This window comes from Grammomys surdaster, unplaced genomic scaffold (genome assembly GCF_004785775.1).
Source record: "Grammomys surdaster isolate TR1022 unplaced genomic scaffold, NIH_TR_1.0 126035, whole genome shotgun sequence".
Lineage (NCBI taxonomy): Eukaryota > Metazoa > Chordata > Mammalia > Rodentia > Muridae > Grammomys > Grammomys surdaster.
The window spans coordinates 602344-617839 of record NW_021620848.1 but is presented as its reverse complement, the minus strand read 5'-3'; the positions used below and the strand labels follow the sequence as shown (position 1 = coordinate 617839).

Sequence of the window (15496 nt, the reverse complement as noted above, 5' to 3'; positions counted from 1 at the left end):
AAAAATAAATGTGTGATTCGGTGTTCTTTTCTAATAGAAGTTTCCTGACAGCCTGTATCTATTGTAAATTATATATCTTACAACATGATTGTTCTCCATGTGCTAGATAGGAAGCACTTTTTTCTGTTAAAAGTAGTTTTCAGTTCGTCAGTTCCTTGTAGGAAAACATTCTGTGTGACAATGAACTATCAACCACATTCAGGTATAAATAAAATTTAAACTCACAAACTTCAAAAGTACTGAGAATCTTTACAATTTAGGCTATGAGAAGTGAAAAGGATTGAAAAGAAAATTGTTACAATAATAAACAGTAATTGGCAGTAATCACAACATGCTGTACTGCTCTGGATGGTAGTTTTATTCAGGGAATATGGAAATAAGGCTCATGTCAGTCATTTTTGAATGGAAGACTCTCCTCTTGGGGACAACCAAGACACTTTACCCACACAAACTCACATTCCAAAAATTGGAAAAGTGCTCTTCACATGCACCAGGGAACAAACAATCCCTTATTTGTGATGAAAATGTAGCTCTTGCATAAGTCTGTGTTATCTAGCAGTCGTTTGTTTTCCCTTATATTGCTTCCGTTTCCATTCAGCCCTCACACTGAGCCCAGCCTATGTGGAGAAATGCACAGTGATGGGCCATTGATCCTCTCAGTGTTAAAAGCAATTTCCTTCTGTCAAACTGTGTCTTCAATGGTAAGAAAAGCACAGAGACTGAATCTACACTCTACTCCACAAGAAATGGTAATGGTTACACACCTCCTTCTCACAGCCATTATCAGCTGCTTTGCATTTCAAATTGAATCATGAGGAAATATTTATCATAAATGCTAACTTATTAATGTGGCCTATGGAGGCCTAGGAAAACAAAACCTCATCATTATCATCACAGTAAGAAAATTTTGACAAAATAATATATTTATGGAAACTACTCAAACACTCTTGAGTTCTGCCTCTGTGGCCACTAAATGGCAATAGAACTTTCTAACTGGCACAGACTTCCATTTAGGGAATACAAGGTACAAGAAGGGGATTTTTGGTCCACCAGTAATTCAGACACTGGTGGTCGGTGGTACAATAAATCCAGAAGAAATGTGCTTATGGACTTTGATTCTGACTAAGAATGTAGGATTCTTCAACAGTATCCTTATTTTTATTTCCAAGGACATTAGCATAACAACCTTTATTTTTATGTTTGAGGATATAGTATCTTGCACAATAGCATATACATACAGTTACTTTAAGGAAAGTCCTCAAATTCCTGAATGATTCACATTATAGTCATATGGCCATTCACCACAGGCAATTTTCTTCTCTTAGTTTAAATACTTTAAACAATTATATAATGGTTTTAAGTTTATGAAAAATTTAGCAGAAATAGTTTCCCTGAGTATTGAGCTTTATCTGTCAGTAACATCTTACTTTTCAGTTCACGTTAGAGTTAATGAATCTACTTCAATACATCACTACAAACTTATGACCATAGTTTATATTAAGAATATCTGTATGTTGTGCAGTTCTAAAGAGTTTGAGGTTTGCTTTGTTGCTATGTACTGTGATGCCAAATATTGGCCCCCAAGATCTGGTTGCCCTAGAGATAAGGAGATCCTTATGTATACCAAGGGATGTTATATATCCTACCTCCTTAATTTAGAACTTTGGGTAAATAAAGAAGCCTCTTGGCAGAAGAGAGGTAGGGTGGGTTTTGGTTCTTAATCTTGTTGTCTGAGGCACAGACATGGGAATGAGAAGAGAGAGGTAAAGAAAGGAGAAGATGCCTTGGGGTAAGTGAATCATGAGAACATTGCCATGAGTGCTAACCAGTTGGATTAAGAGTGGCCCAAGGGGAAGATGGCAAATTTTAATTTAGGATTACTGACAGAGAAGTAGACAAAATAGCTTAGAAGACCAATATCTGTGCAGCTCTAGAGCATTTAAGGCTAACTCTAAATATAAAGATTTTGTGTCTTTTATTTGGGAACCAAATAATCAAAGTGAAGTAGAAAGCCCCAATTAATTTATGCTACCACAGTAAGCTTGATAAATATATAGTGGTCTGTATTCATCTGAGCAGTATCACACAGAGTCATTTTAATGACACCAATTCCCCTCTACTTTGTCAGCTTACCCATAATTCCTCCCTACTACCATGCTCTGATAAGCATGAATCATTTCCAAAATGGCTTACAGTTTCTTTTTAGAAAAATTTTGTTACAAATTGTACAGTATTTCCTAAAGATCTTCACAGAACTTATATGAAATTGTAACTGTTCTCTTCTAAGAAATACAATTACAGTGTGTACTTTAAGTCCCATTACTTTCAGGTTTGCTGTGTAGTCTTGTGGATCAATGTTGACATGTCAAAAGCTTCCAATCCACCTCCACTTTAATTCCATATGGTCAAAATGACTTACTGTGGAAACAGTGTGGTAAATAATACTGTAGGCTATGGGCCTGGCATACTGACATATACCCATGCTTCAGGAACTAGAAGGCTGAAGCATGGGAACTGTGAGTTCCATGCCATTGTCAAAACAGCATGTTCAAGAGCCAAGGCCTCTCTGAAATACAAAATAAGACTAGCCTTAAAAAATGTTTTGAAATTAATATACTAAGGGGTAATACTCTTAAGCTTGAATCTTGGCTGCAATATACAGTATTTTTTGTTTTTTCTTTTTTTAAAAAAAAATTCAAAGTCAAGTAATCTCACCTGTTCAAGGTCTCATATATAAAAGAACATAAGGGAAAATGGAACTCTATGTACTTTCTAGAACACTGGAAGATCACTGTAACAGAGGAATTGCTTAGGACAAATAAAATTTTCAGTCACATTGCTTAGTATAATATTCCTGTAGTTTTTCTTTTTTAATTTCCTCTCTGAATGTCCTTCAAAGAAAATTGGCCCAATGGAAAAGGCAAAATTTACATTCTGATGTAGCACAAAGTACTAAACAAAGAAGTTATGTGCTGTGAAACTACTTTCCTATGTTCCACGGAAATGACAAAACAGGTCAGTGTTTTACATAAATGAAGTTATGGTCACAGGATGAGATGGGGCACTTAAAATTGTTCATGACAAGGTGTTCCATTCAGTAACTTTCATCATAAAATAGTCCACAGAACACATACCAGATCACCATATTAATCAGGAAAAACACTCAGTATTAACACAGAAGTAGAACAGGAGGCCTTATAAGGTGCTGTGTCATAATACAAACGCTAAGAACACTCTGCTGATCAATGTATAATCTCATGCTCTTCTTAATTGAAATGCAATTTGATTACTTCTTGGAAGATGCCTCTACCCAGATATGCCACCTAAGAACTGTGAGTTTAGAGCAAGGGATTCTGAGTCTTCAATATTGCTGGTAAGACTACTTTGGGAATGAATGATTTTGGTCTTAGTTATGTCATTTATTTGCTTTCATTTAATTATAAAATAATTGTATAACCTATTGATATGCATTATTACTTACCATAATCATTTTTAATGAAATAAACTTAAAACTATTCCTTAAAACATATAATATTAAATCAAATTGTAAATAAAATAAGACTGGTAGTGATTTAAAAAAATAGTCTAAAACCCAGACCTTGGTTAAAAGTTTTCTATGCTGGACAACCTTGAACTTATATGTTGCCAGTCTATTTGTTTTGGGACAGCTTATCTTTGCACATTATGAGCATATGAGGATTGTAGGAGCAAGATGATCTAAATAAGACATACTTTACATCAAGTTATCCCCTTTTGTATCTATAATTTTATTTATTGTCAACTTTTCAAGGCCCTATGTTCAAGATTGAGACATCACTATTAAGCTCTAAAGCATCAATCTCTGTAGAATAAACTAGAGGCTTTTCTTTAAATTTTGTATACTAAAAAAAAAAAAAAAAGCAAAGCTGTCATCCACTCAGTTTCCATAATAGTTTTGTTGGGGTAAATATCACCTTTGCCACCGTTATTGATGCAGTTGCCACTGCCATCTTTGTCTTCATCATCATCATTGCTACTGCCATACTTATCTAGCACCTGCAGGCCTCCTATAAAAAGCATCAACATATCCATCAGAAGGAATGCAATTTAATCTCAAGTACTTCATATTCCACAGCACACAGTCTCATGATATCGGTCCCATACATTTCTCTTCTATTTTTTCGGAAGCGGTCTTAGCTTTATTTTTCCAATTATTTTCTTCTAATAGAAAATTCCCTGGCTTCAGATATCTATTTATAAATCCCTATTTTCACTGTCACCAAGGGCTTCATGCATCAGTAGAAATTGATTCCACTTTCAGGTATACAAACACATTCTGATGAGTCCACAAGCCTCAGTTATAAAATCTTCATTTACCTAAACATGTAAGGTTGAAGGGACAAACAAAGAAAATCTATGACTTCTCTAGCATCCAGGAAGAGAGCACTGCCCTCATTCATCAAGGGGATAGATATAGCTTATCACAAAAATATAAAGAACATCACACAAGAGGATAGGCATAGGAGAAAGTGGGACAAGGGGAATGTGAACAATAATGAACACAAGTGACTGGTGACTCTGCTTCCTGAGAAGAATATATATTTCTCATTTTCCTTAGTCTTGTCCCAACAAATTGGCCATGGATATGGCCTGACCAGTAGCCATTGTGTCTGTCTATCTTTTATATTCTACAGGACAGTATTTTGTTAAAGCTTCAGTTATTTGATACAGAGCAGGGAGCACTAGTGGTTTCAGATACTCTGTAATTTGATTCATAGATTGCTATGCTAAAAATCAAACAAAAACAACTATAACAACAACTGTACATCAGTTGGAGGTATTGTACTTTGTTCTAACTGGATTATATTCAACTTTTGGGAAACGGTACATATGCACAGCTTGGAGCCAGAAGGTAAGATTCTGATGAACAAATATTTAGTGTAAACATGTGTTCTCCTTTTTGTGAATCGTGTTGTAAGGATCAAATTACTGCTTATGAGAATGCTAGAATCCCATGATTCTCTTATGCATAGCAAAGTTAATGTATACTCTGAAATATAACTTATTTTAAAAAACCAAATTAATAAATTAGTTAATTCCTATATATACAACAAATGATTTTTAGATAAAACTACAAATACTTTTATTCATGAGCATACGAATCAAAAACCAACTCAGTTTAGATGTTCTGCTGTCATTGTGTTAGACTCTTAAGATAGGGTCTGAACTGAACTCATAAAATCAGCTGACAAGGACAGAAAAATGTTAGCTTTGTTTTCTTAGAAAGCATTAAGTTGTTTATGGTTGTAATGGAGATTTTTTGATATAGTTACTATTTAACTCAAGTATAATTTTAAATTGTCATTTGTATACAAAGACCCTTATTTCACTAATAAAAGGTCCCAAGAACCAACTAATACCAACGTTTGACTGTTTTTCTTGCATTGCAAAATAATCTTGAGTTAAAACTACATTTCCAACTCTTGCTTTTATCCTAAAGTGAGGCCAGTTTTGCCACAGTGGAACTATTAAGATTCTGGCTCAAGGGAAAATAGATTTAGTTCAATACTCTACAAGTTTCAGCAGTTTAGCAGCACAAAACATAGCTCAGAATAAAAGCTTAGAGCTCCTTTCATTTCTTTTACAATTGAGCAAATTATACAACCTGATAAAACTGTAAGTTGATTTTATATATTAAAATGTGGAAATGTGCAGGCAGAATGGAATCAGAGAATTATAGCTTTCTTTTAATTTTTTTGTCCTTTCCCCATGCTATTTCATAAATTAAAATTTGCTTGGGTTGTAAGATTTTTATTTTTTTTACCTAAACTAGTATTGACATGAGGAATTAAGGAAGGAAGGAAGGAAGGAAGGAAGGAAGGAAGGAAGGAAAGAAGGAAGGAAGAAAGGAAGGAAGGAAGAAAGGAAGTTAGGAAGGGAGGGATGGAGAAAGAAAAGGAAAGAAAGGAAGAAAGAAAAAAGAAGAGATGAGAAGAAGGAAAGAAAGAAAGAAAAAGAAAGAAAGGAAGGAAGAAAGAAAGAAATCAAGAGAAAGAAGGAAAGAAAGAAAGAAAGAAAGAAAGAAAGAAAGAAAGAAAGAAGAGTGTCTAGTACTTTTAAATGCTTCAAATTTTGGGGAAATATTTTTCAATATTCTCTTAATATCTGATATATCATTCACAATTTTTTGTACTCCTAGTGTTACAAGAATGCTATGTAACTTGTCTTGATTTTCTCTCATCATAGCTAAGCACTATGGAAACTCATTCATGTACTGCAATAGCAGGCCTGCTGCCTTCTAGTCAATTTCTGTTTTGCAAAACTCCCAGTGGAAAACAACTAGAAAATATTTTAAACTATTTGAAGCCATAAACAATCCTTCTCTATTATTAGCAAAGACTTTTAGAATGTAATCTCTTCTATAAGAAAGAATGAAAAAGCTTTCAGGCCACTTGACAATCATTTTATAAGTGAAATAAAAATATACTTACCATTCATTACTCAGTATTTGGAAATTCAGTTTCCCCAGAATGGTGAATCAATCAAACAAAGTAAAAACTACCATAATTTTCAAGAAGGTTTTAAAGGGAAAAATTGAGATAATAAATATGTTATCAGTATGATACCACCCAGTGTCTCAGTGTCACATAACATGCTAAAGGCACACACAAATCTTAAATATATAAAATAGTATTCCAAAGAAAGCAATTATATCACTCTGACTGAAAGGAAATAAAGAGTTGAAACAAAATAATACTTTACACTTTTCATATATTCTGAGCTTAGTAAAAGAAGACTGCTCAATTTTTGAGACTAGATGTTTAAAAAAGAACTTAAAATGACAGAGCAGATGAGTTTAGGTCTTATACCATGTGACATGGCATGCTTGCCTGACCCCTGTTCATTTCTATTTAGCTGGACTCCATCTACTAAAGAAAAGGAGTAACAAAGCCATGTAGATGGGGAAACATATCCATTCAAACCAAGATAAAAGAGGAAAATCAGGTGAGGAACATTTTCTTTCTTTCTTTCTTTCTTTCTTTCTTTTTTTTTTTTTTTTTTTTTTTGGTTTATCAAGTCAGGGTTTCTCTGTGTAGTTCTGGCTGTCCTGGAACTCTGTAGACCAGGGTGGCCTCGAACTCAGTAATCTGCCTGCCTCTGCCTCCCAAGTGCTGGGATTAAAGGTGTACGCCACCACCGCCTGGCAAGGAACCTTTTCTACACTCAAGGAACAAGCATGATGTATCACAGCCAGAGCAGCATTAGTGTGAGAAGAATTTGTTTCATCTCAGGGCTCTGCTGTGAGGAACTTAGATGTAGAAGACTTTGAATTAAGTTCTTAAGTAACGAACCCTGAGGCTGCCTGATACCTATAACTTTAAGCAAGGTAAAAAAAAATCAAACAAACCAAACACCTCAACAACAACAACAAAATACTCCTCTTTTTATTTAAGCTATTACTGTTATTTCCTTATACTCCTCCTTTCTGAGTGGCAGCATTACTTTGGCTGTGAATTCAGAAGCATTCCTGAGAGGCTAAGCAAACACTGAATAGGGTTAATTGAAACAGAATTGTGAACCTAGTAATTTAGAGACAAGTTTAACAGACCTGCAAAACTCACACAATAAAGAAAGAATCGATAACATAGCAAAGAGGAATGGGGACTTTCTTATCTCTTCCACAAAGTAAATTTTATTCTTCATGTTTTAATTGAATAGAATTATATCACTTTCTCACTGCTTCTTCCTCAAACCCTTCTCAGGTCTTCCTCACTCTCAAGTTGATAGCTTTTGTTTCTTTGTTTATTATGGTTACATACATATGTATATGTGTGTATGAATACACAAATGTATGTATATAGTATACATACACATACAGCCAGCTAGGTCCAGTTTTCATTAAGTATAGAGGTTGTAAGGGACTTTTAAAATGATTTTATTTGGGGGAATGATGTTATATAATAAACAGGGCAGTTACATCAGTTGTGGTTACATTTTCAGCCAAGGATACGGATCAGGAGAACTACTCTAAATCTCCAGCATGTCTCCAAGCTCATCCCAATGTAACAGATATACTGCAGTAGTATGTAATATATATATATATATATATTACATATATAATACATATATAATAAAGCTGTATCACCCACCGTTTAAAGAAAGAGCAAGGGAGCAAGACTTATGATGATATTATTTTATATACAAAATTGTATTATGGGGTCACATCCTCCATTATAGAGGGGCTCTATTCCCAATACCTAGTAATGATGAGTTGGTCAGGTCTCTAGCAGCAGACATCTGTTCTAGGGACTGTTAGTGATCTTAGCCTGGGTCTAAGATCTTTGTCTCTGAGGAGTTGATCGCTTCTGGAACCAGGCAGATAAAGGCCTATTGATTTTCTCCTTTGGTTCCTCTCATGAAGGTCCTCTCTCATGTTTCCACATTTGCCCTAGTCTTCTTCCTGCCCATGCTGCTTTCTTTGTGGCTGCTAATCAAAGATCAGCCATGGCTGCCAAGAATCCAAACCAGTCTCTGTTAGGACAATACAGGAAAAGAGCATCCACTGAGTCATCCCAGGCCCACAGGATCACTCAGGCATGAGTTTATCCTCCTGTGGAGAAGATCCTTGCAGGTAAAGAAGATGCAGGCCCACAGCGTAGTGTGATGTCCTACATTCAGGCCTGGAGTGTATCGACTAGAATTTCTAGTTCTTCAGCTCTAAAGCAGCACTGCTCATTCCTGCCACTTCTGCAGCATCAAGTATAGTCATGATGGTGCAAGCTCCACAGTCTGGGTTTCTGGAGGTGTTCTATTTCCTGTCCTACCATAAGGCATGATCGTCAGCTGTCAAGCTAAGACACTGCATATCTAGCACCTGTATTAACAGTGTCACTGAGCCTCTAGTATAAATTTCAGTTGTCAAACTTCAAGATTTGCCAATCATCTGGGCACCAGGCCAATATTTAGATTGTTGACTGCCAGGCCATGTCCATGTTCCTCTCTGCTGTTTTCCAGTCTTCTACTGTCTCTGTGGCTTCTTCATGTGTCCACAGGAGCACATACTACTGAAAGTAGTCACAGAAAATCAATAAAGGAATTAACACAGAGTTTCTCCCAAAAGACTTATGTACTGAGATAAGTAGCCTGCTTCTACAGTCTTAAGAAAGACTGCAGATCAGTCAAAGCCATTAATTTAGCCCACTGCACCCACACAGATGGGTGATTTGACATAATTGAAGGTTTGGCCTTGAACCATTTATAGTAGTACCAGTACAAGGGGAATAGTAGTTTCAGGGGTTCAGTGGGGAGTGCTTCCCCTGTGGCCCAGAAGGAAGCAATTCATCAAGGCTTGGGGCTACAAAATCTGTCAAAGAAACTGTCAAACAGTCCTGCCCAGTGCTGTCTCTTCAAGAACCAGTGCAATCAGCTGCAGTCTTTGCATAGCTGCTTCAAAGCTACCATGGAGTGTTCAAGGTACTGGCACAGGCAGAGTCTGCAGGTGCACCAGCTTTTATACTGATAGTTGTTTTTGCTCAAGAAACCTAAGGTAGCAAGAGAGAATTCTCAGAGCTTCTAATTAGGGAGTTGCTAGTGTCTGTGCTTATTTGCAGGAAGATGAACGTTAGAAGCAGTGGTTACAATATAAACTCAGCATTAACACTAACAATCATTTTCACAGTGCTTACAGGGAGATGCCTTCCCGAAACCAGTTTGTCTCAAGCGAACTTCTGACCTCTAAGCTTATCCAGAATTAATATGCAGAAACACACACACACACACACACACTCACACTTTTACTTTCTTGGGAGGTTATGCATTCAGCCAGCAATTTAAGAAAAGAAATTTGAATCTCAGAGTAGAAGGGCATCTTTCCTTGGGTCCAAAATTGTCTTGCCAAAGATGGGTAATACTGATGTTTAGTTAATTCTCCATGAACCCAATTGCCAAATGGTAGTGATTAGATTCATCCAAGGAGGTAGCAGAATAGAAAACAAAATACCCAAAGAAACAATAAAGAAAATTAAAACCACAAATCCCTGACATTCTCAGTTATTTCAGCCCAACTGTTGAAGAAACAGGTCTTGAAGAAACAGGCCTTGTGCCTGCCCAGCTCATCTTTATCAAACTCTTTTGCCTTATTCTACTAATACTCAAATAGAAGTATCCTTTCCTAAGTGTAGCATAAAGTTCACGAGTTGGGTTGTTTTTTTTTTTTTGCTTTGCTTTGATATTTTTTTCAGTTTGAAGGCTCCTATGTTGTTATTTTGAAAATAATCAGCACTTATTTGTGGTTTTTTTGTGTTAATATTTCTCAATGAGTTTCTGTTTGCCTGTTTGAGAAGAGAGAGAGGGATGTAGGTAGAAAGGGAGAGAGAGAGAGAGAGAGAGAGAGAGAGAGAGACCTTGGAGTTGGGCGTACAAAGAGGTCAGAAGATCTGGGAGTTGTTGGAGGGCATAATTAGAATATATTATATAAGAAATTGTTCCCAATAAAAGAAGAAAAATGTGAAACAATTATTTTTCATGTACAACCTACACTGGAAAGAAATTATCAAACTCTTTGTATCCTATGTAAAATTTACTGTGTAATAAAACTTAAAATAAAAGTACTTATGTATGTAGCAATAATGAGGAAAATGTTTTCTTCCCGCCATTCTCATATCTATGGCTAGCTGCTATGCGTTGCCCCTCCAATGCCCTAAACCCACTTTGTTTTAATTCTTAGCAGATATCTTATTTTTCCTGTTTGTTTCTTATTCATCGATATCTTATCATAAATAAATGTAGTCTATAAGAAATCAACCTTTAGAGGAGACTTTTTAGCAGAAAGAATCTGTTGGAAATGAAATGCGGTCTATGATGGGGTAAGATGTAGTTCTGAAGCATAAGACACACAGAATCCTAGTGGCCAGCTGAAAGACTGGCTATTTTTAATGTTGGGTGGATGACCTCTGGGCCACCTTCCAATTCTAATTTTCCTCAGAAATGGGTCATTATCAATGAGTCATTGCAAGGAGATACTGCAGAAATTTTGAAAAGAGGAGGAAAGTCTTGGGAAATTTCTCTAAAAAATAGCCTGAAATAGTGAGTTCAAATAAGTAATTAAAATCAAAGACCACAAACATACATCATTAAAAACATCTTTTCGGCATATTTGTTATGATTGGTTCCAGGCATAAGGGGAGTCTATACAACATTTGTCTTTTGTATCCAAACCTTAAAGAACTAAAACCAACAGAGAATAAAATTTGAAAGATAACGCTGCAAATTTTGGAATGGTTGTGAGGTACAAATCAAAAAGAAGGGAGAAGAGTCAAATCACAGACACTTCCAAAAAATAGTGTTCCTTCTACATGGTCTTTGAGACATAAGCCTATTCTGATTGTGTGCCAAGCCTCTTCAGGTCAGGACTTGAGAGTCTGGTCAAATGATTGATATATTCTGATATTCTGCTATCTCTGAACAATTAGAACATTCTGAGCGAAAGGCATATTTCCCTGAAGAAGTAGAAATAATAAAAATGTTAATAGCATAATATTTCTCTATTTATAGCTCACATATAAATATTCTCTCCAATGCAAGTCCTACTGTGGATGTTGTCCTAATTTTCCCCTGCTTCACTGTGCTTTCATCCAGAAGGCTATTTACACACAAGTAGAGCTGAGCTGACATATTCAGCTGCAAACTGTATCTACTCACACACTAGCAAAGCACTTCTTGCTTTGCTATCTGTGATCATGACGGAAAAACTGAGTGAGAGTCAGACCATACCAATAAAAAAAAAATACCAGACCTCCTATTGTGACAAATGGCACACAGCAAAATTACATTTAAGCAGTTACCAGGCCCCAAGGAACCCATCAGAGAATGTGTGCAAACAGTACGGGGCTTCCTACATCTAATTCTGTTGACAAAATGACAAAATATGGCTCTTTCTCATAATGACAGAGAGAAATAAGTTGACTGCAAACATAAAGTATGCTGTTGCTAAGAATGAGAGATGACATTCATATTATGCTACATTTCAGTTGGCAACTTTATTGAAAAGAGTCATATGATCTCTGTTTTTATGAAAGGCAAAGAATGTGTGAGGAGAAAGGAAGAAAGCATCAGGTTCACCTCTCAACATTTATATATACAAGGTGGACAAGGCTATCTGAAGGTCAATTTGAGATTCAGTTAACACCATCTGAGAAAAATTTGCAAGGTCCCACATTTCTAAAAAGGATGCCAAAAGAATGCTGAACGCAAGCTTGCAAATCTGAGTTCTTTCTTACTACCCTTATCCAACCACCCAAACAAATCTGTTTAAATACAACTTCTTTTACTAATGCCTTTTGAAGCATCGCTGCAGTGAAGTAACCATCTGCTGCAAACACAAATAGTGCCTCATTCAAGAATTATGTTACACAGGCTTCCTAGCAAAGTTCTTACGTGCAAGCTGTTCTTGTCAAAATCAGAACCATTGTGATGATGCATCTTAATATTCAATCAGACTTTAAGTAAAGAGTGACAAAAGTCCACATATGGATGACAGCTGCTTCTTCAGTAAATATTTTCCCCTTTATTGAATGGAGGCTTATGGCAGTTTATGATAAGTTCCATAAGACATTTCAGCCGAAATGCCTGAGGACTATGGAAATGACAGGAAGAGAAAAATTCCAATTTTTCAATCTGCTACAATTTACATATTCAACACCAACAGTTCTTTCAACTAAAGGAGCACTGTATGCCTTTGATGCCACAGTCTCCTTGGCTCACACTGGTGAACAGGGGAGTTTGGAAACTGCCTGAATCTCTTTGTTGCTTCCCTTTCTGTTGTTCTGCCATGTTTGGGAAATATGGGAATTGTGTCTAAGTAGACTTTCCCAATATATGAACAAGGTTCATAGGAGTTTAAATATTTGTGATCATATTTTGACAAGTAGTAAACTATTTGTAAATGATTAATAATTTTATTATTAAAAAGAATGTTTTATAAGGACTGTTTTTAAACCAATGTAGTAAGTCACAAATTTAAAAAACCAAAATATATAAATGGATCCTGCTGAGGTTACTAATATTATAATATTATTAGGTATAAATATTAATATTTACTTAAAAATAGTCTGAACTAACAAAGATATCCTTAATTTGGAGTACCCTTGAACCTATACTGTAATTTGATTGTATATCTTAAATGCTATGGTGATTCAAGTCAGTAAAGAGAGTGTCTTTCAAGGAGCCTTTGTGAAATTTGCCAACTCTAAGGTTCCTTGAAAATCTTCAATATTTTCTATCTTTAACCTAATAGTACTATATTGAGGTTCTTTGGAGACCACAGGCAATTTTGGGTAAAGGTAAGGTTGTTGGTATATTAGGCTAGGTCTGTGGTATGACTTTATGTAGAGTTGCTTTCTCTTCCTGCAATGCTGGTCAACACTTCTTTTTAAATAATATTAAAGTCTTACTTTCTACAAACCCTTCTGTTAGACTTTATCCATTTTTCATAAGAATATTTTCCAACCAGGCATGCTGAAGTTGACGTTCTTACCCTGCAATGGGATCTGCTGCTATGGCCTTAGGATTGTGAAGCTCCAATTCAATCAGGGTGACACACACAGAGCCATTGAAATTACAAACAAAGATCCGGTCACTGACAGGGTCCAAGAAGTAGATATTTCTGGTAAGCCAGTCAATTGCCATTTGTTCCACATCTGAAAAAAATACACATGCAGAATAACTCAGTCACAGATGTAAACCTCACATTATAGCCAGAATACACAAGTCTGACAAAGCCAACACAGAAAACAGTTTAAATATAAGTTGTTTCTTTTGTGTATTTCCAATAAATCAATAAATCCTCTCTCTCTCTCTGTGTGTGTGTGTGTGTGTGTGTGTGTGTTTATACATTTAATATGTTTTTTGACTCTAGAGAACATGACTAATACAATGTTGATTAACACAGAGACCCACAAGTGGTCAAAGGTACAAAGAATAAGAGTTTATGTAGTGCTCTGATCTAAAATGGTCATCTATTTCAGTCCCCTTTCCTTCAAGGTTCAGAAATCACTGCAGAGGAAGGCAGAGTGATTTTTAAGAATCAGGCAGAAAACTAATTCTTGCTGAGCATGAAATGGCTATTGGGCAATGAATTCAGAGATACTGTACAAGACCAGTTCAGCCCAAATCCCAGTATGGATGGGGCAGGCACTAATAAAGACCCTTCATAATCTGTGGGCTATTGGAAACTTATGGCTCCTTTGCAAGGCAAATCTGTTTCTTTAGGGATGTGGCTCCTGAAAGGATACCTATGCTCCAGAATTTGATACTACACACATGAGCATACAAGCAGCCCTAAGCAGACTCATAAGATTGAAAAATGAACTACATCAGAAAGAGATAGAAAGGGATGTATAGTAGATTAATTGGAGGATAAAGGAATGAAGAGGAGTTTGATCAAAACACATTATATGCATATATATATATACATATATATATATATATATATATATATATATATATATTTCTCAAACAATACAACCTAACATAGAATAGAAAATATATAGAAATTATAATAAAAGACAGCTTTATGCTATCCTTGCCTAAAGAAAAATCCCAATATTTTAAAATAAAATTAAGGCAAGATTACAGATTCCTTCAGTGGCATACTTAGGCACTGAAAAAAAAAAGAAAGAAAGAAAAAAGCTTAATCAAGGATTATTTTCCCCAATATTCTAATACCATGTTATATAATGAGGAGGAAACTATTTCATATCTGCACTATCTAATGAGGTAGTCACCATCTTTATTAAAATTTCGCTTTTATATCTGGTATAATAAAACATCAATACATTTCACTTTAATTAATTCCATTTCAAGTTAAAATAATACTGATTGCTAACAGATACTATGGACAGATCAGCCACATTAAGGTATATACGTTTTATTTGAATATTTTTTATTTTATACTTTCACCAGCCTTATATTGTAGTTTGTAACATAGTTTTATATAGGATTATAAATCTGTAGTATGCAATTCATAGTTAATAGAAAAATAATTACAATGATACATTATAACTATGAGATATTAAATTCTTATAACTCTTCCACAATTCTCTTGTTAATATTTTTTAAATATGCAAAAACTAACTAAATTCAAAATGAGCTGGGGATGTTGCTCATTGTAGAATGACTCTTTCAAAAAAAATTTCTGGGTTCAATATGCAGCATTACATAATCCAGGGATGATTATGTATGTTGATAATAATAGTACTGGAGGGGTAGGAGCAGGAGGATGAGAAGTTAAGACTAGTTTTGGCTGTATAGTAAGTTATGGCCATCTTAGGTACATCAGACCCTTTTGTATCCCCCCTGGCCTTACCAATCCCTAAAATCCCAATATAAGGAAAAGTACTTATGGATACCAATTTCCGTGACTGCTTCTAGACTACTAGTACTGCTTTGGCTCATTTAATAATACTACAAATAAAACTTGGATTCATCTTCAGTCTAGGCTTCCATGCTTTTAACTCTT

General features: G+C 35.4%; 1 protein-coding gene across 1 annotated transcript in view; it reads right to left on the bottom strand.

Annotated features, from left to right (window-relative positions):
* Lrp1b (LDL receptor related protein 1B) overlaps nucleotides 1–15496 on the bottom strand; it is a 1533520-nt gene that overhangs the window by 925442 nt on the left and 592582 nt on the right. Inside the window, exon 6 of the mRNA XM_028754677.1 lies at nucleotides 13514–13676. Coding sequence (XP_028610510.1) covers nucleotides 13514–13676 — 163 coding nt within the window. The remainder of the gene's footprint in view (nucleotides 1–13513; nucleotides 13677–15496) is intronic.